At 35.7% G+C, this 25,254-nt stretch overlaps 1 protein-coding gene across 1 annotated transcript in view; it reads right to left on the bottom strand.

Moving 5' to 3' along the window:
- The window catches only part of LOC113417959 (contactin-6-like), a 137,876-nt gene that overhangs the window by 96,010 nt on the left and 16,612 nt on the right, over positions 1–25,254 (bottom strand). Inside the window, exons 2-4 of the mRNA XM_026676589.2 lie at positions 11,333–11,431; positions 1,564–1,757; positions 1,250–1,259 (exon numbers count right to left, since the gene is read on the bottom strand). Coding sequence (XP_026532374.1) covers positions 1,250–1,259; positions 1,564–1,757; positions 11,333–11,431 — 303 coding nt within the window. The remainder of the gene's footprint in view (positions 1–1,249; positions 1,260–1,563; positions 1,758–11,332; positions 11,432–25,254) is intronic.

Genomic DNA, 25,254 nt, shown 5'->3' with positions numbered 1-25,254 from the left:
ATAAGCATGGTACTGATCTTGATCCTTTCATCTAAACTAAGACCTTTGTGTTCACCTGAAGTAGATGGATAGATAGAAAAGAGATGAGAAAAGAGAGAGAGAGGGAGGGAAGGAGGGATAATATATTTTTGATTTTAAGTGCCCCTTATGGTAAATTCTCTCTGTCTTTGTCTCTGTCTCTTTCTATATCTCCCTCTCTTATTGTATACTGTCAGATATGCATTTCCACTATTTTACTGTTTACTGTTTTGATCAACTGTGAACTATCCAGAGAAACTATTTTTTTATTGGCTATTGGATTGCAATAGCAGTAGTGAAGAGAACGACAACAATGTTTTCCCCTCAAGATAGGGACTAGCAGTTTAATCTGAGTTGGGATTCTCCTTGATGAGGCACATTGCATCACAGAGGCAATACAATATTCCTTATCAAAGCAAAGGGATTTACTTCAGTAGTTATTTGACAAAACATGAAGCCTTGACCAGTAGTTCTAATAGGTGGAAGAAGGTTCTACATATCCTATTGGAATTATTAGAGGATATTGAAATTGCTGGAGGAGACATCAGATCATCAGAAGAGGGGAAGCAGGCAGAGTGATGTAGCTGCATTGCTTATATTTTTTGAAACAGGGAAATCAATGGAGTGATCCAATCAAACATTCATTAAATTGGATCATCTAACTTTTTAATGGAGAATTTTTGGCATCTTCTCCCAACAGATTTAATTGGAAGAACAAATGTCACCATACAATCTGAAGTCAGTTGTGAAGTGTATTCATTTACCATTCATATATATGTAATGGGATGTGAGAATGACCTTGGGAGACAGGAGGAAAAACTGCAACTTTGTCAACTATCATACAAAAGGTATCTCAGCTCACAGAGGAAAAGAGAGTATGGAAAGCATCTCATAGGAGTCCATGTCTGGTTTTCTAGAAACAAAAAGTAAGGACAGAGAGGAGATGTGCAACATTCTGTTACCGTAGCCTTACAATAGCAATAGGTTTAGTACTCATGGGTTGTGTTTCTTGTCTAGACTATCTTGAAAGGGTGACAATATCCTACACATTCTTCAATTCCTTCATTTTATCAACAAAAATCAGATATCAGGCAAAGACTTAAAAATGTAGGAGAATGAGAAGCAGAGCCTGGGGGATAGTCAAGAGAGGAATCAGCCTGGAGTTGTTACATTCCCAAAAGTTGTCTAACTCAACCCTCTTGAATTCCATTAACTCTTAACTAGTGCTGACCATTAGTTGACTAGATTCTTGTGTATTGGCATGAGCAATAAATCCACTTTGTAACTCAGAATGTAGTGTTGATTTTCATGTCTGACCAAAGAATCCTTAAATCAAATGGGTAGTGCAAATATATATTTTCTTAAGTTTTCGCGGGTACTTACATGTATGGCCTTCAGCTTTGTCCGGGTATTTTCCCACGTCATAGTAGTGGTGCTTTTAAAGTTGTAGCAACGTTTCAGCAGAATCTCCTCTGCCATCATCAGGCTTTTGTATTGTGTTCTGCTGAAACGTTGCTACAACTTTAAAAGCACCACTACTATGACGTGGACAAGTGGTGTGGGTGGCCCTTGAACACTTTGTTTTATTTCTCTGTTTGATACATCACAAGTGTAGATACCCACATCAGATGCTTCCACTTTGGCAATATATAGATTTCCTGTTTCTTGAAAGACAAACTGCCAATCATCTTCTTGAACATATAAGGGATTATTGTTGAAAATCCAAGCGAATGATAAATCTGGAAAATATCAAATGCTTATTGCATATATTTTCCTAACAAAATTGGGAGAGTTAACATGTTCAGAACATGAAATATTTGTAATGAACTGATTATCTTTGCTTTGGTTTTGCCTATCAACAAATATTGGATATGTTTCATGTGTTTTTCATATTGGTTTTTAATGCAGACATGCTTTTTCTTCATTTTTATCCTAGTGTGATTACAATAAAATAGTACATATAAGAAGTGATTGATGAGGACATGTGTGTGCGTAGCTCCACTTATGTGAGCAGCAGATGAGCAGATTTGTGTGCACTCAGCTCTGTTTGTGCAAGTGGCGGGTGCATGTGACCTCTGCTCGTGCAAATGGTGCTGATCATGCTCACCTGCTGCTTCATGCTCACCCTCCGCTCACGCACACTCATGCTCTCCCACCACTCGCATGTAACCATTCCCTCTTCTTTCCTTCTCCGCTGGTCCACAAAGCTGGAAAGGTTGGGGATTGCTATGCTAAATCACAGATATTTTGATGCTTTGGAATTCATCTTGTAACCTTTCAGCCATCATAGATCACAATCCTTGCTGTCAACTTGAAAGCAATTCCTGCATAAATATCTTCTTCCTTTTCACACTTCAGACAGCATGTGATCCTATATAACAGGCTCAATCCTATTGGCCAATGTTGGGATCAGACTGACAGCAGACAAAAAGAAAGATCTATATTTTGATCTTCACTGCTTTACTTCTTCAGTTCCTTGTTTAGACAAGATCCTGGGGTCATCAAAATAATGTGATAATATAAGACAGATTGCCATGCTTTCCAAAGTTCATTGATAGTTATAAATAACAACTACTTTAGAATCAGGTTTAAGGAGAAGCAAGCTTCTATTGTACTAACCTATTAATTTATTTTAAATTTTGTCTTTGAAAAGCCAGGAGTGATTTATTTTAATGATTCAAAGATAAAAAAAAAGTGACATCTGAAGATGGCAATCTTTCTCACTCTTGACTTGGATGAAGAAATTAGTACAAGTTGTCAGAAAAAGCAAACCCTTAACACTCAACCAGTATATTTATTTGATTGATTTTTATCCTGCCTTTCCTCTAACAGCTCAAGAAATTGCACATAGCCCTTATTCCTTCAATTTTTCTACAAATATATCTTGTACTGACTGTTAATAACTCAATTAATCCAAAGTCACCCACTGACTTTCCATGTTTAGGGTGGAATAAACAAAATTTCTGGATAGCTCATTGCTTATACAGCTTGATAATTTCTCACAGCCTCCCACTTCACATCCCATCTATGCCTGATAGCTATTTAGTGAGGTTGTTCTTAAACATGGGTTTGTACTCTTGGGAGAAGCAGTAAACCCATGTTCAAGCAACAGCTGAGAATCATAGAGGGAGATTGCACCAAGAAAACACTAAAGAACACCAGCCTTTTCCTTCCAAATTTCACCGATAGCCTCTCACTGCCACACTTAGTCAATTTCCACATGGGCTTACAGATTTGATGGATATAAGAAACCCTGGTTTCAAAAATGAACTCTCCCACTGCCCAAGAAGAATGGCTCTGGCGGGTAATACACAGTCTGCAGTGCAGAAGTGTGGTATACATTTATACCAGTGGCCAATAAGTATTGGTCTGACCTCAGCACTGAGAGGTCACCTTAGTGTAATATTGATCAAAGCTCATGGAGGTTGCACCCAGAGAAAGATTATTGTGACTTGTTGCCTGATTAAAAAGAAAAGTCCATTTTAGAGTCAAAAATGACTTGAAGCTGACTCAGGTATAGGTTAGGGATTAATAGAAAGCAACATGAGAAGAACCAATTTCATGTAAAGGACCATGAGTTCCATTCCTGTTTTAGGCATAAAATCCATCTGGGTGACTTTGGGCCAATCAGCCTTCCAGATCTATTCTGTTCTGTTCTGTTCTAATTTCCTAATCAACCCAAAGAAAGAGTCAATGGCAAATCACTTCAAAATTTTTGCAAGAATTTTTTTTCATTTCATTGCCAGGTGTGAAGATTGACTGAAAGGCACACCAAATCGAAGTGAAGCAAAATCCAGGCTATGGCAGAAGAGCGGAGAGATAGACAGTTTGTGTTATGTAAGTGGAGAGGTGAGATACCAAGTATGTTTTCCAAGTTAATCAGCAAGAGCTTTGGCATGAGCAGAGGCAGTAAAAATTCCATGCAGGAAACAGTGTACATGGTTAATATTTAATGCCAGCATGACTAAAACTGTGAGTCATAGTTGAACATGCATTTTCTTGTATTAGCTAAAGCTTCTAATTTTTCCCATGGGTTTGTTTCTTGTTTTTAACTGATTGTTTTGTTTTGTTCTGTATTAGGATTTCACAGAAGAAACCAAAACACTATCATTTCTCATGTGATGCAATTCTGAGGATGGGGAATGGGTGCCCTATGGCAGCCCTAAAACAGCATGCCATGGATCAGGAGAGCTGGCTGCTTTGTCTAAAACTAGGTTCATGGCTAGCTGCTTTCGTGTTTTTCAAGCCAGGAGATAGCTAAGCCAATGTACAGTTTCTAAGATTTAATGCCTTTCCAAAAATTGCTCTTAAAGGGATATTCTTTCAGGATATTCAATTCAAACAAAAAAAATTGCCTGTGTGGTGAAGAAATTATTAAAACATGAAGACATGTTTTGTTACATTGCCTTTATTATAAAGATGTCCAGTTCCAGATAATAATTCTCCATCTCAGATTCCCAGGCCACCCATATTCATTCTATTTACAATTTTTATCCTCTAACTAATGTGATTTCATTTCTCTTAATGCGGCTTATTAAGTAATACATTGATCAGATCTGTTTCATAATTAGATTTATTACAATTTTTATTTCCTTTCTCAAAAGTGTATTCTTTTTTTATTGGTCAATGACCCTAATAAAGTTTATTGAAAGATTGATTCATTCATTCATTAATACTGAAATGAAATTCCAAAATGCCTCCATAACTTTCTCTTCAAAAGTTTCTATCTTTAAAATTAAAAAAAAAATGTCAAAGAGATCCCATGGTGGATTCACTGTCTAAACTGATCTCAATCTCTGTTGAAGTCTTTTCCCTCCAGTCCTTTGATAGCTCTATCCACACTATACTGGTATAAAATGGATCTGCATTGCTGATACTATCCTTCATCTCTTACCACTTTGTTTCAGTCACCCAATTTCCTTCTAAAAGTTTGCTTCAAAACTTCAACAGATTGTAGGCACCTTGAGACTGCCCTTGAAGGATTTCAGAATATGGGAAAAACTTATTTTAAAACCAATATAATTAAGAACAACTTAAGTGTGTTTCACTTTACTGGGACTGTGATGAATGCATAGGGACAGAGTAGAAAAAAAGACATTGGCAGAGTAGATGCCAGTGAAGATGGGACAAACATGGACAGTCTCAATAAACCTCACCAGTTAGATAAAATCTAACACAAGATAGTCCTATATGTGTACAGTAGACATCTGCCAATAGAAAAGCATATATGTTGACTTCAGCATGAGTAAGAACTCTGTCTCATCATGATTCTTCATATACACAGAAACGAATGCAGCTTCAATGCTTATGCCCCAAACCACTTTTTGTTAGGTTAATTGATTTCCTATGGATGCTGACATTGTCAAATCAACATTGCATGATGCTAGAAATAATCAGATGGTGAACTCTCCGAGATATTCCTATGGTTAGTGTAAGATAAAAACAAATAATTGTTTGGACTTGTTTTGTTTCTAAATGAGTATATGTAGTTATTTTATGTAGGTTTGCTTATTTATTTATTTATTTATTTACTTACTTACTTACTTACTTACTTACTTACTTACTTACTTATTTACTTATTTATTTAATATGCTACCCATCTCACTGCTGAGTGACTCACAACTGCAGTCTCCAATCTTTCTGGCTCCACGGACTGGCAATGGTGGTGGCAGCGGTGTTACCAGTCCATGGCCCATGGTTGGTGAACCCTGACTCGCTATACTTTTTTTTCTAGGCATTATTGGTGATGCCTTGAGTTTTGCTATGTTGTTTAGAGTTAATATATCACCATATATTGATACTGTAACTAGAAGGACATTAAATTGGTACTGATAGACATGAACTACAAAAGTAGCTATTGAACTGACATCTATTCCATTCAATGTTTCCTTTAGAATGGATCCCAGATTTTTTTCCTTTTTTTGGATTATGCACTTTGACATTTTGATGTTTTGACAATCAACTAACCTTTATGCTAACTTTTTTTTTTTACGGGTCTCTCCCCTTCTCACTCAAAATAGCTATTTTCTGTAGGTGCTGGTACTTCATCTGCTTCCAGATTTCCCTGATGCTCTAATCTGTGTGACTTTCTGCCTTTCTATTTTGTGGCTTCTCACCTTCTGTCACAATTTATTTTATGGCTGCCTGGAATTTGACAGTTGATGGTGGAGCTCTCTCTATCATGCTCCAGCAGTGGCAAGAGTGGCATGGAAATTATTATTATTTTTTTCAAATAAAGCACAGTAAATCAGAAATTTTGAAATTTAGCAGTTTAGCATTTCTTAATTAAATGTATAATTCATGAGTTTAAAACTTTCTGCCAACAGATTCATTTCCAAATGTTGCTTCTTTTCTTCACCCTGAAATTCCTTGCCATCCTCAATGCCATTTTACAAATATTATTTATGTTTTCAGTTGGAAAACCCGTGGGATGCTTGTGACTCTGTAAACAGCAATACTGAGGAACTTTAGGCTGACTTCCTATAATATTATGTGACTATAATTAGAAGCAGCAAGTCATTTGGAATCTATCAAAGATGTTTTCCTTTTGAAAATCTCTCTCTCTCTCTCTCTCTCTCTCTCTCTCTCTCTCTCTCTCTCTCTCTCTCTCTCTCTCTTTCTTTCTTTCTTTCTTTCTTTCTTTCTCTCTCTGTGTGTCTCTCTCTCTCCCTCCCTCCCTCCCTCCCTCTCTCCCTCCCTACATAATACAGTTAATCCAAGTTTTGCAGTAGGAGGTGAAATCATAACTGCAGCATTTTGGCAGACATGTGCCTGATGTTCAAAGCATGGCTTCTCAAAAACGCAAGCAGAAAACTGAGCAAACAACCAGGAAGAGCAAACAAGAATTTGGCAACGGAATTAGAAAATGCAGAAGAGATAGGACAAAGAAGAATGGGAAAGACTACGTTCACTGCTTCTGATGATGATGCTATCCATTCAATCCTGTCTGATTCTTGATGATTCTGTGACTGCTAATAGCTGATAGTTTCCTGACTGATGTTGATTTCCTGGATGATTGCCCACTATATAAAATAGGAGCATTGTTCTTGCTAACCTACCTGAAACACACAGGGGATCCATAAGAGACTGAGTTGCACCAGAACCGAACTCACTGGAGCAAACAGAGGACCAATGGGCAGGCACTCTTTCTTCTCCACTATTTTTCAGTCCAAGCTAGTGCTCACCAAGAGAGGCAGCTTGTGTGTACCTGAGACTATAGCAAGTAAACAAGGAAGATTTGCATGGAAGTTTAGTTAGAGGACATGGCAAAGAAAGCTTCAGGTATTTTAGACAATGAAGGAAGTGCATATATTGTGACTTGAAAAGTATATGCACTTGAAAAAGACCTAGATTATGCCTACTGCAATTACAAATTCATTCCTTTCGTGGGGAGAAAGTGCAAATTTTAAAATTAAAAAAAAAATTATTTATTATATTTTTTTATAAATAACTCAAGGCAGGAAACATACCTCTTTCCATTTTCCCACAATAACAACCCTGTACAGTGAGTTGGGCTGAGAGAGAGAGAGTGTGTGTAATTGGCCCAAAGTCATCCAGTTGTCTTTCATGCCAATGGGGAGACTAGAATTCAGTCTTCTAATTTGTAGCCTTGTGATTTAACCGCTAGACCACTTGAGAGAGCTGCGACACTGAAATGCATCAATGAATCTCTCCAGTATGGGAAGGGAAGTGAAGAAGACACCAAAGAACAGGGGAGAAGAAACCCCAATACATAGAAAGCTATACTTCCTCAAAAACAAACAAAAACAAAAACCAAGAAGAAAAGAAGCACTCAATACCAATAGATTTTGGGAACTGGTATTACATTTTTTTTTCTCTTTAGAAGATAGTCAGCTACTACTTTTGAACTAGGTTTTTCAAACTGAGCATAACCAAAACTCAATAGTTCCTAAGAAGTGAAGGACAAAAAATTCACTTGAATGCAGCAAATTTTCTATCACTACAGTTTGTCTTCTGATCTGGAATTCTGGGTTTTCTTTTTAACTAACAGGTACCATGATCTGAAAAACAATAAGAAACCCTTCTGCATAACACTTTATAGATCAATAAAATATAAGAGCCATTCAGATAAAGAAGAAACATGTAGTAGTAGTAGTATGTGAGTCATAATTAACCAAGGCTGCTAGCTAATGTGTGCAGACCCAACATGACATTGTGGGAAGGGTGTAGCCCTCAACTTCTAACAGTTCATTTAGTGACTGTTCAAAGTTCCAAAGGTATTGAAAAAAAGACTTATGACCATTTTTCACAGTTATGACCCTTGCAGCATTCCCATGGTCGTGTGATTGAAATTCAGATACTTGGCAACTGATTCATACTTATGATTGTTATAGGGTCCTGGATCACGTAATCACCTTTTGTAACTTTCTGACAAGCAAAATCAATGGGGAAGTCAGATTCACTTAACAGCCATGTCAGTAACGTAACAACTGCAGTGATTCACTTAACAGCTGTAACAAAAAAGGTAGAAAAACAGGGCAAAACTCACTTAACAAATGTCTCACTTAGCAACAGAAATGATGGGCTCAATTGTGATTGTAAGTCAAGGGCTACCTGTATTTTCCAGAACCACTTAACTCACAGCGCTTTATGTGACATCAAGGTTACAAAGAATATTCAACTTTTGGACAATTATTGTTTCCTCTTGAGACCTTTGAAGATTGGTCAAATAAGATGCCCAACAACAACATGACTAAATAGGCCTTGAAAGAATCTCTGCAGCATACATGACATTAGACAGGATAATAAAGCAACTGAGAACATAGGTAACATTTGTTATTAGTGCTTTCAGCTGAAATGCTATTGCAGAAGAGAAATCAGGATCTCATGGGTCAAAACATATTAAGCAAATGGCATTATTGTGAAAGATTTGGATTTTAGTTAACCTATATTATCTTCACAAAGGTCTCTTAGGAAGAAAATGTATATTTTAAAAAATTGGGAGGGGGATTGGTAGGTACCTTTTCAACCTCATCAAGGGAATACTAAACTAGAATATAGAAAAATGGAGTTTGAAGAGACCTTGGAGGTCTTCCAGTTAAGCAGGAGATCATGTATCATTTCAAAGCTTTCAGTGATTGAGCACCCACAACTTCTGAAACCAAATTATTCCATTGTTTAATTGCTGTTAAACCATTAGGGAATTTCTCCTTAGTTCTAGGTTGCTTCTCTCCTTGGTTAGTTTCCAACCATTGTTCCTTGACTTGTTTATTGGTGCATTGGAAAATAATTTGACTCCCTCATCTAGGAGAGAAACTAGGAGAAAAAGAGGTGGGAGCAAAACTTCAGAACTGAAAAGACATCTAAGGAAACACAAAAAGAGAAGTTGGGACAATGGATGAGAAATTAGAATTTTGTAGGACATAACAGAGATACAAGTAGCATCTGCACACTCAGAACTCAGATGTTGTTTTTTTAACTAAGGCAGTAAATTCAGGTAAGAGGTCTTTTTCTTAATTGAAGGTATTAGAAAAGATGTTAAGTTATCAGATGTTTCTGGAGGGACATATCATTTTTTTCTATTTTTTCTTTATTTTTTATATTTTCTTTAGTTTGTATTAGGTTTTTATCTTTATATTTGTAAATTTTAATAACATTATTGTAAAATGTATAAAGAGCTTGAAGCTCCTTTATAGATTTGAGTTTACTGGTTTCCACAAGTTTCCATAGGCAGAAGACTCATTTTCCAAAAGCAAAAAGCAAAACTGCAGCAATCTTATTTATATATTGAGATGTGTGCTACCTACCAACTCATTTTTAAGTATTCATTTGGTTTACATCTGCATTTGTGCTATTAAAGGCAGATTGAAATTTTGGGAGCTTTGGACTTTTTCTCTCCTCTCCTCTCCTCTCCTCTCCTGCAAATTGGACACCTGCAAATTCAGTTCATTATGAATAGACTTCTAGAAAGTGTTCAACACTGAGTTGTAAGTGACATAATTTTTAGTTGATGCCAATAGCAGGAAAACGGTCCTACCTATATGCTGTTTGCCTCTTTGTATTTTTTTTATTTTATTTTCACTTCAATGTTTAGCCAAGCAACTTGTTAAAAATGATAAGTTGATGGATATCTCAATGAACACCACCCTTATTTACAAGATTTCTTCCTCTCCTCTCCTCTCCTCCCCTTCCCTTTCTTTCTTTCTCTCTCTCTCTCTCTCTTTCTTTCTCTCTCTCTCTCTCTCTCTCTCCCTCCCTCCTTCCTTCCTTCCTTCCTTCCTTCCTTCCTTCCTTCCTTCCTTCCTTCCTTCCTTCCTTCCTTCCTTCCTTCCTTCCTTCCTTCCTTCCTTCCTTCCTTTTAAGTGAGGTTTTGGAAATAGTTTATCTTTTTATAGCCAGAGGCAGAGAGGCTTAGTCTTCATCTTTTTGGAAGCCATATTTCAAATAACCCATATTTGCCAATGTATTGAATAATTTACCTTAGTAGGAAAAAATTAGGAACTTCAACTCAGTATGAAAACTAAATGTCGTATGAATTAGAAAGCATTAGTGATGCAGTTCAGTTAGAATTATGAAAAATTGCTTGCGATGGAGCAATAAAAGAAGATGGAAACAGAGATTGTTTTTTAATCTGTTATTTGATGACTGTACATTAGAAGTATAATCCATCATAGTATAAGTATAGTGATGATATGTACATAGATCATAATAGGCTGCCACAAAATTGAATTTTCTGTTTCTTATTGAATGTATCCAAGGCCACGATAAGCTGCTAAAAGTCCCTACTGCAGTCTTGATTATTGCATCTTGCTCTAGATAGTTGTATTAAGTTACCATTACTCAGCATAGTAGATAGGATGGATCAGAAGGCAAAGAAAACAGTATTTTCTTATATCCTACCATAAATCAAGAACTGGAGAGAGTTATTTGTGATTCCAAACACAAATAAAACACAAATTATGTTTTCACAAATACTTGATTAAAATTTGCCTCTTCCTTTATAAACAGGACAAAAAATGCAGTACATCTTCACAATGTGGAACTGATCATACTGACTGAATTTGACTGGTTCAGAAGGATGAAAATGTTGTTCAGTTTTTGTTTTAAAAAGAATACAAAAAACTTACTCAAATTTACAAATTTCACTATAAACCACCCAGGTTGGGGGGTGGGGGTGGGGGATGAAAAGAACAGGTCCAGCCATTGCTATCATAGATCATAGCAGGCACGTTCAAGCGCTAAATTAGATTTTGTCCCCAAATCTTATACACATAAAAATTCATAGGACTTTCTTCACATCTATTCTTCATGCTGGCAAATACTGAAGAATATAATGCAAAATGCCTTACATTACCTCCATAGGTAGGTGGTGGAGGTGCACAGAATAGAACAACTCCTTGTCCCTCTCTGACTGATACAGCACTTCTTGCTTTAGCTTCAAAGTTTTCAAGATCTTGGAGAAAGAAAGACAGGTGTTATCCATGTAACCATTTTGGGATCACAAAGCCAATATTGCCATCCATGCTACAATGACTCCTGTCTAAGTATGAGAATGATATGCAAAAATATTCAGGAGTGAAATTAATAAAATCTCATGAGATTTTATAATTTTGGCAAATGTTGGCAATTTTAATTTGGACAAACAATGTAAGAGTGGCATTTGACTATTGCAAGAGGACATGATGGTACCTGGTACCTAAAATAAATGTTATATTTTATCCTATTTTCAATGTAGTTAATCGGACTAAAGTAAGAAAAAAAACCACAACTTTTTAATATAAATCAGACTCATGTCTTTTATATATTTTAACAAAATGTTAGCCATGTTTAATTGGTTGGGATTTGGTTCCAATAGCAGCCTAAAAATATTCCAAGATTGCACTGAAAGCAGAAATATGATTTTTGTTAGTAAGTAAAGATAATTAGTTAGCTATTGGATTTATAATATGCCTAAACACAAAAGTAACTCCAGGTATCATATAAAAATGTTTAGAACACATTTTCAACAAATAAGAAGGAAATGATAGTAACAAAGTAATAAAATGGTGCATCAGGGAAATAAAAAAAAGTTAAACTATCAAAATCTAATGTTGGTTCATAAGGTTTCTGTCCCTTACCTGCTAGAAAGGCCAGAGTTTTAGAACTTTCCTTAAAAAAAGGATTCAGTCTTTTTTAATCTATGATATAGAATTCATATGCATATTATAACATATTGTGAAATAGAATGTAGTATCTATATTTTTACAATATCCTTAAATTATGATAAATTATAACTGTGTTTTCACTCACACCTCAACTGTTAACTTAATAAGAAACTTGTCTTTATACATCACTGAAATGTTATAAAGTTTAGATTTAAAATCTGGTGTAACTCCACGTTGTTTTCATCTCAAGTCTCAAAGTAGTGATCCAGTTTTGAATATCAAACAACAAAAAGGTGAGAAGAAAAAGATTTTCTGAAATTGAGCTTCAATTTAATCATTCTTTTAAAATAAAATATGTAGATGAGACTACATATGACTAAATTGGACATTATGTGGTCAGATTTCAGATTACATTACATTCTTCGTCTCAAGAGCCTATGGTAGTTGTAGAGGTGGTAAAAGAATGGTAGTACTTTGTCATTTCCTTCTTTAGGGGTATATTTTCAATTTTCTAATCTAGCCTATGTTCTTAATGTTCCATGGTCATCCATCACAGAAATACTAACCAGGCTTGACACTACTTTTAAAATCTGCTAAGTGACATTTCCTCACGATGGTTTCACTTCATATTTCATTGAAGTGGGAGAAAACAGGGATGTCTTTGAAAGGATAGCCCTGTGATTCTTCACACATAAAATGAAGCCATAAGTACAAGAACACCATGCTCCACTGAATAATCCCGCCCTCCCCCAAACATCTTATTTTCAACAAAATAATAAACAATGACTTTTTAAAGCAAATTTAATGAAGAGAGGTACAAAAGATAGAATAATTTATTTCCAAGCAATAGATCTATTGCTGGGAAATAAGCAGTGCTAGATCTAAATGCAATCTGAAATCTGCCCAATACCACACTGAACCTAATGTCTCTCTTCATCTACCTACCTAGCTAGCTAGCTAGCTATCTATATCCATCCATCCATCCATCCAATCTATCATCGTCTGTCTGTGTATCATCTATCTATCTACCTATCATCTCTCTCTCTCATCTATCTATCTATCGTATCTTTTATCAAATATATTTTTCTGCCTATCTTAAGTATAAAAAATAGAATGTGCCATCACATCCTGCACCAGCTGAAGTTTCTGAATGCTTTTCAAAGACAAGCTTATTTGGAACACATTGCAGTGTTACCCGAGAAGTGATTATGGGATGAGTGTCAGAGAGCAATGTTGTAAAAACTGGCATTCAAAATATCTGTGCAAAGAAGTGTTGGATCAGTTGGTATGCCACCACAGTCACAAAATTATCTCTAGACAGCTAATCTAGTTGTATGCTACAGAGTACCACATCTTCTCTAATGACAGTCCCTATTACTGCAACATCATCAGATTGCTCATCCCCACTAAGATGTCTGCAAGAGGGGTCAAAGGTGGGGTTTAATGAAAAGCATTTAAAACATTGCAATGAAAACTCTTCCCCCTTGTATGCATATTGTGTTTGTACGAAAAGTTCAAAATTTGTGTTAAAACTGGTGCAACCACTTTTATCACCACTTTTATTCCCCCTCACACATAATTCTAATCTAATTTGGCTTCAATGGGCTCTACAAACCCAGCCATTCTCTTGTGTAAAGTAGACCATTACATTAAGCCATAACAGGTCATTTGTTTGGACACAGAACACTATGTGAAAAGAAACACTGAAATATATTTTTTTCAATTTCAAATGTGAATTTTTGCATGTTGTTTAAGCCTACCCTAGTTTCCAGAAGTTTTATTTATTTATAAGGTTGTCCCAACTCAAGCAATATGACTCTGGGCAGTGTACAGTGTTAAATACAAAAATAAAGAAGAAAAACCCAAGATATAAATAGAAAATAGAAAATTCTCAGAAGCTACTGGTTGACTACAGTTGAACAGAATGCTATCCCTAAAGAACTTTTTAGCTGATAAGCAAGTTTCTTCTTTTATATTAATACTGTCATTAGGTCCTTTTACCATCCCATGTATGTTTCAGTGTGTTCATTCACACTAGAGCTAGGTGTTTTAGGTACATGGGTTCATAACTCATTGAAAATAACATATTTCACTTTATTTTTAATCTTTAAATGCTTCTTATGACAGCTATTCATTTAACACCCACTTAGTTTAACCCTGAAAATGCCTGGAAAGAGGAATGGTCCAGGGTACATTATTATGGCCTGATCATTAGTGATTCCTCTACCAAGTCATCTAGTTTTGACCTGACTCACTCTGTCTGGACAAAATTGAACAGAATTAGATGTTATACTGGAAGAAGTGTTTCTGCCCTGTATCAGTGGGGATGGAAAGATTCCCCTTGCTGTGACTGTGGTGCTGATATGCAAACTATTAAAAGTATTGTGCAAGATTGCCCATATAGTCCCTGGTTCTCTAGAACAGGGCTGTCAAACTCGCGGCCAATGGGTCAGATGCATCATGCTCTGGCCATGCCCATGCCGGGTTTAGCAAATGGGAAAAAAGTCCCGATATGTCATGTGCTGCCGCCATGATGCTCCAAGTTTGACACCCCTGCTCTAATCTGATCTGAATCTGAATTGGATATCCAATTATGAGGCCACTATCATACCCCTGTAAAATATTTGTATATAATTAGGTGGATTATGTGTATATGTTTACTTTTCTTCTGTCATGTTCTCATCATACAATAAATAAGTGCTTCTTAATACTTCAGTCAATTTCAGGAAAAAAAAACTGTAGAAGTACATGATCATCTACAGTGCCTGCACTGATTCATATATTAATTAGTAGTGCTACCTAATACCACAACTAAACATGTCATGAGCTAATGAAGACTTTTCTTCCTTTATCAAGAAGAGCAAAGCTGAGGGCAGGTGCTTAACATGGACTGCATTTGCTAATAGGCATTTTAGGCACAGCAGCTTTATTTCACAGACGACATGTTCACTGTGTTTCCTGCAGAAACCTATGAATAAGTTATTACCCGACTTGCCTTAATTCTCCTTTTCCTTCCCCTGCCAGCATTTGTCTTCCTTTGTGAGCATGGATGCCCCTCACACTGAATTTTGCTATCGGCTGCAATTTCCTTCCAATTTCCTTTCCATTGCCTCCTCCCCAACACTCCTCATTCCTCATTGCTTTCTGGCAAATAACTATTGCACACTGGAGTTAATCAGTCAACTCTGGAATGATACCATGTTGATAGAGCAGAGTCCTCAGATGTATTTGTGAGAACCTTCTGAGAATGGCATGGAAAACTGGGCTCAGCTGTATCCAGAGGGAAGTCATCATCATCCACAGGAACCACTCACAACCACAGCAAGCCCAAAATAAGCTTGTGGCAAGCAAAACATATGTTCCCCTGTATTAACCAAATTAGATTATCTCAAGAACAGTACTGATATAGACTGAACCATATGGGACATTTCCAGAGAGTGCTGAAAAACAACTTGAGAGAACAGGCAAGTTATTCAGTTGCTATTAATGCCAGTTTTTGAAATTTCACTTAGGACTTTTGAGATAAGTTTTGCTTTTCTTAAAGTACTAGGGTGGCATTTCTTGCAGAGACAACTTGTATTTTCATGCCACAATTTTCATGCACAATGCCTATGACTCTCATTGGGCATGATGTCTTCTTTTCTGGCTACTAAAAGGACCAATAAGGAAACTAAGCTTGAATTCATAGAATTACAGAGTAGCATAGAGTTGAAAGGGAACTTGGGGTCTTCTAATTCAACCACCTGCTCAAGCAGGAGACCCAATACCATTTCTCTTCTTAAAAACCTCTGGTGATGCAACACCCATAAGTTCTGAAGGCAAGCTGTTCCATTGGTTAATTGTTCTCACTGTTAGGAAGTTTCTCCTTAACTCTAGGTTGCTTCTCTCCTTGATTAGATTCCCGCCATTCTTTCTTCACTTGCCTTCTGATGGTATGGAAAATAAGTTGACCTCCTCTTCTTTGTCGTAGCCCCTCAAATATTGGAACACTGTTATTGTATCATCCCTAGTCCATCTTTTCTCTAGACTAGCCATGTCCAAAACTTGCAGCTGTTCTTCATATGTTTTAGTCTCCAGGCCCTTAATCATTTTAGTTGTTCTTCTTAGTACTGTTTTCAGTTTTGCAAATAAGTAGTCTCCAATAGGCCATATTGTATTGACAGAGTTCTTCACAATTTACCTCTTAGAAGGAACTGCTATTACTGAAGACAAATAAGGCAAATAAGTCAATGTGAATAAAAATATATAAATCTGAATAAAAAGAAATGGCTGTCCTGTCTCTTGACCAGCCCAGTTTTCTTGGACGTCACTGCATGTTATTGGAAAGATACTTATGCTAGGAGAATACTGTATAATTCTGTAATTCTGTAATATTGTATAAAACCAAGATTTCTGTTGTTAAAGTTCCTGTTTGAGATGTCTAAGAGAGCAGACATGAAGAATTAGTATTTACTTATACAAAGATTCCAAGTTTTGCTGTGTAAATGTGTCTACAGTACACAAAGCATGTTTGCATTTGCATTAAAATAGTCATGCCTGAAAATTATAACAATATGTGTACACAATCTCAGCTGGTGCGTGTATAATATAAAGTGCATATGTTCCACATTCTCTCCATATATAAACACACACATATGTCATCTATCTATCTCTCATTCAGTCTATGTCTGTCTATCTGTCTAACCACCTGTTTGTTCTATCTATCTATCTATCTATCTATCTATCTATCTATCTATCTATCTATCTATCTATCTATCTATCTATCATCTGTCTGTCTACCTATCATCTCTCTCCTCTCCCTTTCTCTCCCTCCCTCATCCTCTCTCCCTCAACTTCTATCTCCCTAAAATAACTGAGCCTTTTCCTGGGGTAACACCACTGTATCATCCTAAGAAAAGATTTGGCAGACAGGTACTAGGTGAGCTGTTCTTCCAAGCAAAATTTTGTATTCAGTTCCAAAGCCCTTACCAAAACAATTCCTAATGCTTAATTTAAATATTCCAAACAACGAGTATAATAATAGAAAATGGCAAGAGCAATGAATTTAGGAAATGATAAACAATCTGCTCTAATCACCTGGCAATGCATTTCCCCAAAAGGTGTGCAAATCCACAATGATTGCTAGAGTGTTTAGTTTAGGTGATGAAAAATTGTATCGGGAGAGCTGTACGAATGCAAAGTACACAAACATTTGTCTCCTCTGTGTGCTCATGTGGTTCCATAAGCATTAATGGGAATAACAATCTGACATACAAAAGAAAACGTATTTTCCATCCTCTCATTCTCTCCACTCCCACATCACTGATATTTAATGTCCACAATTAACATTAAATGGATGGCATTAGAAGCTTATCTTTCAGTCTTCAATTGACTGGATTGCAGAGTGCTGAAATAATAAAACAGAACAATTCTAAGAAGGTTTCGTAATAATGAGATGTTATTGCAAAGAAGCCTCTGTTTCCTGGTCTTTGTTAGTTTGGATCAAAAAGGGCAGCTGGTAAGAAGACAATTAGAATTGGTTTCTCTTCAGCTATGTAAAATCATCATGCTACATCAATGTCCTACTCTCTTGGCAGAGCATACTAAGGGAATGGGATAGGGTTAATCTCTCAGTCTACTTTCGAAATGGATTGGAACAGCCCAGGGACATTCTTTCCAGATGTTGGTCGAACTCTCTGAGTATCATCTCCAAAGATGTAGCTTTTCCCAAACTGGTGATTTCTGAAGTTTCTTCTTGGATTCAACTCAGGTGTCTGATTTGTTTATCACCTTATTTTAGGATGTTTGGGAAGGGATTAAGAGTTGAAATAGATGCCTTAAGTTGCTATATCTAGATGTACATCAAAGGCCAAAGACATCTATCTCAATTTTAAAAGAAATTCTACCGCATTCCCTCTTTTCAGAATTGTTTTTTTTCTCCATTTTGTTTGTTGGTTTTACACTTTCAAGACAATGTCAAACCAAATCAAATATTCATTATAGTTATAGACCAGTATATACATGACTATGTTTATTTCTTTGTTGTTTGGATATGGACATATCAATCTCATGGAAGAAGGAAAGTGGTGCACTGTTAATAGCTGGGATCTCATAGGGATCCTGCAAGGCAACTCCTCTTATCACATACAAGAGCTTATTCCCATGATGACACATCTGTTCTTCCAGGGCCTGTAAATCATAGTTCTTACAGTTCCATCAGTAGGAATATCTAGTGGTCAATAGACCTATATGTAGAACTTTTTTTATAAACATGATTTGAAATGGCTAGTCTAGTAGCAGAATCTTCTGGTTTGGAAAGTGTGGAAAAATTTACATGTAAAGAGCTATGCTTTTCCAGCCTGGGCTTTGAAAAGGAAAAACCATTACTGCCTAGTAGTCACCTATATAGCTTTCTGGAATGGCCGCACCATATAATGTAGCTTATTCTAAGAGCTGTGGTGGCACAGTGGTTAAAATGCAGTACTGCAAGCTATTTCTGCCGGCTGCCGGCTGCCGGCTGCCGGCTGCCGGCTGCCAGCAGTTTGGCCATTCAAGTCTCACCAGCTCAAGGTTGATTTAGCTTTCCATCCTTCTGAAGTCAGTAAAATAAGGACCCAGATTGTTGGGGGTAATATGCTGACACTATAAACTATGTAGATAGGGCTGTAATGTAGTGGTATATAAGTCTAAGTGCTATTGCTATTTATGAGTGCAGGTATTTCTATTGTCACACTATGATCTCTGTGTGGGTGAATCCTCAGATAAATCTACAAAGAAAAAGAACTGAGAATATGTACCATTTACTAAAGTCATTTCAGCAAATAATATTAATCAAGAACTAGCCTTATTTATAAAACTCAGGGACCAATATTTTTACGTGCAGTTTTTCATTCTACCCTACTTAATGGCTTTTGGGGGTGTTTTCATCTGTTTCTGAAGTGGTCAGATTTGGTTTTTGCTTATATTGTGAAATCAAACTCTCATAAGGATTTTCCAAACCTTCTCTAGTCAGATAAGATGTGCCCTTCCCCTTGATTTTTTCGTTTCTTGATAAGTTTGCATTGAAAATCTGAAAGGCAACTAGTGCATCGTGGAAGGTGCCTATGTTCCTAATTTTTAGAGGTTGTTACCCTTAACAGGTATAGCTGGAAAATGTTTAACTTTAATATCAGTTGGTCAGAGTTCTGGTTAATTTATGCTAGCTATGTCAAATGTGGAAACTTGGGCACAAATGCAAATTATAAACTAAACATGGAGAGTTGCCATTTATTTTAGTGATGACAGCCACCTAGTTCTATATGGCTGTGGGCAAAGATGCATTAATCAAGATGCCTAACTGCTGAGTATTGTTGAAACAGGAAGCTAAGCCCTTCATTTCTAAATTAAAAATGGAGCAATTCATCTTCAGGGCTCTGCTGGAAATCATCATAGCTGACTGGCTCTCAAGATAGAGCCACCAGCTGCTCAATTCAGCGATGATCAGATTTGCCGGGTACTGACTGCATCCAGAAGAGAGTTTCAGTTGTTTTCTTCAATTTCTTGACACAGTATTTAACAATCTATTTAAAGGAATATTTATATAAAAAAGAAAAGAAAAAGAAGAAAATTTATTTTCTTCTTTTTTAGAAGAAAAGAAATTTTATTTTATTATTTTTTTAAAAAAAAAAATTCTTTCTAAAAAAAGAAAATTTGTTCCTAAGGTGAAAATCTTCCAAATGATTAATATTTAGAAATCTATATATAGTTTTCCTAAACCAATTAAATAAAATCTTCACATGTGGACCTGATCTTTGATACCTGACAGGTACACTGTTTATGCAATCCCCTTCCAAGAAAGTCTAATGATTGCTAATTATGCACTGAATTCAAATGTGACATTTCTGATCTTGGTTGGGCTGATTGCTATCAAATTGATATTTCTTAATATCTGTTTATGGCTATATAATGATTCTAGGCTGATCTCTCTTTTCACCCCTCCTCCTGGGTCTATCAGTCCTTCTCTTCCCATGCTATAATCAAAGAGTCACCCAGCTTATACAGATTGGAATGGCCATTTAGACCTTTTAAGACTCTGGGATGCCCTGAATTCTTTTTTACTTTTCTGTATTTTATAACAATTATTATTATATGGAGAAGTGCTGACATATATAAATACTTGCAGAATTGTTCCAATAATATTTTAACTTTAATGGTGATGACTTTAATAAAAAATATTGATCCATATATGAATATCAAATTCAAATCATATGACTCCACTCAATATGTGGGAGTTTAAGTGATTGACACATAATAGCAATAGGGCTTGAAAACATAACTATGGTCATCACTCTCTTCATTTCATGGTTTATGTAGTAATGGGGGGGGTTCTTTCCAACTAAGAATCCCTTGACCACCAACAGCAAGGTGCAAGTTCTTAAATGTATTGAAAAGTGAGTGTAAAGACACTATTGCTATTCTATATTTCACTAGTGAACCTGTCACCTACAGTAGTAAATATATGTTATAAAATAAGTTCTGACACAAACTTGCAACAGAGTGCATGAAGTAGAAAAGAAAATGAAGAAAAGAAGAGATGAGGTTGTAGATAATTTGAAGGCTACACTTCTTATAGATCTTTTCTATTGATGACAGCAATTAGACTTGTTTGGAACTAAAATACAGAATATTTGGAGTAACAGACATCCTGCTGTGTAGGACTTACCATACAAATTTTCGGCACTGCTACTTCTATGTTAATGTTATGCATTGTGCTAAAAAGGCAGGATAAAGATAAAAGTAGCAATGGTGACAGTGTTGTTTGAGTCAAACAATTTCACTTAGAAAGGAATATTTGATAGATGCAATTAGTAACTTTAGGAATTATCTTAACATATTTAGAATAGATTGTTAGATAGCTTGTCTTTCATATATATTATGGATAATTAGAGCAAGTTGAATATATCACCTTGCATAATAACAAACAATTGTTCAGAATAAATGCAATTTCACACTTGTTCAAACTTTGGATTTTATTCTATAAATATTTTGTCATTCTCAATTTTTAATTATCATTCTTGTAATTATAGTTCATTACTGAATAATGCAAAAATGGAAAGAAATAATTCTGCCAGAGAATTTTATCTTCTGGAAGGACAAAAGGAAGAATTATCAGAGGACTTCCTTAAATGTATTTGATTATGTGTATTCTACATAAATGGTGTATTTTGTCACAAACAATAACCTTAAAATATACTGGCTTATACTACAATTTTTCACTTGGAGGCTATGTAACATAAAAGTTGAAACCTAACAATTTTCTAAGCATGCCTATTGTTAAAATTTGTATCAACAATTCATCATTGGTGTTCAAGGAGGCAGCCATTTGTAATCTATGCTACCTGGTGATGCTAATTATATACTGTACAAACGGTCCTTAAACGCGAGAGAAGCTGTTTGCTGATTGACATAGATACAAATGCATATGACCTCAATCTCACAAATACACTAGATTTTCAACAGTCTCCAGGATGTTTTACAGGACAGTACTTTTAAAAAGTACAAAGGTTTCATTTATTCACCAAATTTATCTGAGTATGTCCTGTCTAGAAAGCCATGGTAAGGTGCTGGTTTGGTGCCCCTTGCTGGATTGGGCTGATAGCATGGAGACCCAGGTTTAAGTCTACTCTCAGCCATGGAAATTTATGGGATAACTTTGGGATAGTTATTTTCTTTTAGTTTAATCTATTATACAGGGTTTTGCATGGGGAAAAGAACAGAACACTTTGTACAGCATTTGACTCCTAGCTGAAAGTTGAGATGTACATACAATAAATAAATAAATAGCAATATAAATGTAAACCCATTAAATCATACATTGTGGTGCTGTTCTTATCATCATAATCATAATCATCATAATCATCATCATTTCTTAAAGGGCTTGGTCTTTGTTAGAAAATAAATGAGATTGTGCAAGAGAAACTCTATTTCCACAAGACTGCCCAACTCTTTAATCTTATCTGCCTAGTACAACACCTGAAGAAGATCCTAAGAAAAAGGATAAATAATCTGCCTTAAACTTAAAATCTCCTTAAAGTAAGGAGAACACAATTGGATTTGATTACTTATTTCTGGTTTTCAAGGGCAGCATTAAGATGGCTATAGACATGTTTAGTTTGGAGGCTACTACAAAGACATGTAACTAGAAGGCTATGGATTGGTTTAAGGTTGAAACAGATAGATTGAAATATTCAAATATTTTATGTATTTTGCATTCACTAAACTTTTCAGGTACTCTTCAAATACACACACACACACATACATACATACAGGTGTGTGTGTGTATGTATGTATGTTTTGTTAAATTTTCGCGGGTATTTATATGTATGGTATTCAGCTCTGTTCAGGTATTTTCCCACGTCAAGCAGAACACAGCAAACTCCAAGACCAATAAACACAGACCAAGACTCCCAACCAATCAGGATGAAGAAAAAAACGATTCTGGCACAGCGTAGGCTAGCACCAAATTTAAAACAGAAATGGCTGTGAAAGTCTGACTCACAGACGAACAATATACAGAAGCCTGATGATGGCAGATGAGATTCTGCCGAAACGTTGCTACAACTTTAAAAGCACAACTATAATGACGTGAGAAAATACCCGAACAAAGCTGAATACCATACATATAAATACCCGCGAAAACTTAAGAAAAAAAATATACGCACACACACACACACACACACACACACACACACACATACATATACATACATGCATACATATATTCAATTCAAATGTATAATATTTATTAGTTATAAGAAGTGAGTTAAGAAGCCTAACTGATTTCAGTGAGACATAATACAGTTATTTGTCCTTTAGGCAAATCTCAACCATAATATCAGAAATGCAAATATATTTCCAATATATTCTCAAGACAAGAATCCAACAAGTGGAATCATATCTGTCTATATCAATGTGCACTTGAAATGTCAAGTGAATAACAAGGGTTCTTAAAACAATTCCATGCTAACTATGATATTCATTGCATCAGCAATTACTTTAATCATTATCTTTTGAGATTCCAGCATATTTTCTCTGACAGTTTAAGGTGCTCCTATTTTATGTTCAAGATTGCTTGATTCTATGTTGCTGTAAACACACACACAGACACAGACACACACACATACACACACACACATATACATACATATATATTCAGTGTGGACACAGCCTATTATAACTTTCCATTGGAGAATTCTTCTGCTCCTCAACCCTCTCATTTTTTGTTCTAGAAGACCATTTTTGTAGGCAATAATATATGGGTGTGTGAGTATGCAAATATGTCTGTTACAGTATAGCAAGTCTTTTCTTCTAACTTAAAATTGTTGACTGTATCATCAATTATGTGTTCTGTGCTAGTTGTCTACTGTATAATCACTTTTAAAATGCTTTGATGAATATTGTATTGAATTCATTATCATTATCATGAATTAAGGATCAGTGAATTAGTGAATTCATGCTTTGTGTATAGAAGGTCCTAGGATTAAACACCATCTAAAGGCTTAACAAGGATTTAGCTTCAAGGCTCCCAAAAACTGCTTCTATGGTTGTAAATAATATATAATTATTTTATTACTATCTAATAACCTTCTAATGCAAATCCCTAAGAAAAGTCCTTTTGTGGAAGAAAAATATTAAAAATGGTTTTAAGTGGACCCTTCTACCTGTGTTGGTCTTATAACCCCACCAATGTGGTTGGAGTTTGGGGCAAGGTGAAATCGAACATACCTAGATAAGTTCGTTTTTTGGGAAAAGTTTTTTTGTAAATATCAGGATGCCTTTGTTTTAATCATTTAATTTATCATGGGTATAGACCTCTCCTAATTTTCCACTAATAAAAAGATAGTATTACTCATTATCGATTTCTCCTGTCCTTCATTTTAGCTCTCAAATCTTTTGAGTATTATATCAAAAACAAAATGAAAAGCTCTAGTGGCTATGGGGATATTACATTCAAGAATTTATTGGAATCTGGGACAATAAAAAGAACTTTACCACACAGCAAATAAAAAGATTGCATTTAACCTTCACAAATATTAAATTTTATCAATAAAAATCTAACTGCTTTGAGACTTATAGACGTTTTCTTCCTAACAATACCTAGAGAATACTACTGCTATTTTTTTCCAAAAAGAAAACTGTCTTGAGACTATGTTATGATTTTTATGGTAGTTGTTTTATATAGGGTAAATGTTATTAATAAAGTCCTATCAATGGAAGTAAAATGTACATGGTTATCTTTTTCAATGAATAGGTCTTCTGATGTTTAACTACTTTAAATAACTGATCCAAGAATAGAATATATATTAGGTGTTCCCCACAATAGGATAAAATTAATCGATTTTCTGCTTTCCAAACCAAAGGTAAGATATCAAGTTTACCCTTCTACAGTTTGAAGAAGCTTGATCAGGAATGGTCTTTGTGGAAAGATAACCTCTTTTGTGAAGGGGAACAAGCTAAGGCTAAGGATATGCTAAAGCTCACACACATTGGACAGAAGATCAGTGGAAAAGAGTGTTATGAAGTCATTTTGAATATAGAATATAAAATATAAAATATAGAACATACACAGGGTTAGCTACATTCTGTTACATTTAGGTTTACGGGAGCCAGGTGTCTGCTGTTGTTAAGTGTAAGGTAAGGTCACAATACATACTTGCCACTTTAGCTTATGGAAACCGACCCCCCTTTTCAGCTTTTTTCTTGTTTTTGAATACTTCATACAAATTTCCTTTATTTTCTGTTATATTTTAGTAGGGAGTCTGAGATATAATTATATATAGTCATTATACCAATGCTACTACAACAAATCTAATGGTGGCCTAAGACTTTTGCACAGTACCCCCCTCCCCTCTCTCACACACACACTTTTCTCGTGTACATCATCACAGGCTCCTCAATGTAGACTCAATATTAGACTTCAAAGGATATCAGCAGTGTGCAGCCTCAAATTTCCACAACTGAATACTATCAAGAGACAGACACTAAAGAATAAAGAACATTCTATATTCTATGTTCCTGCAATTCATGCTCCCTCAAACCTGTTGGGGTTTCTTAATACATTTGGAAATAATTCCAATCAGGAGAGGGGGGGGGGGGAAACAGGATAGGGAAGAGA

This window comes from Notechis scutatus, chromosome 2, assembly GCF_049901735.1.
Source record: "Notechis scutatus isolate UNSWTSFEM ecotype Mainland chromosome 2, rNotScu1.2, whole genome shotgun sequence".
Classification (NCBI taxonomy): Eukaryota; Metazoa; Chordata; class Lepidosauria; order Squamata; family Elapidae; genus Notechis; species Notechis scutatus.
This window is presented reverse-complemented; position numbering and strand designations above follow the sequence as displayed.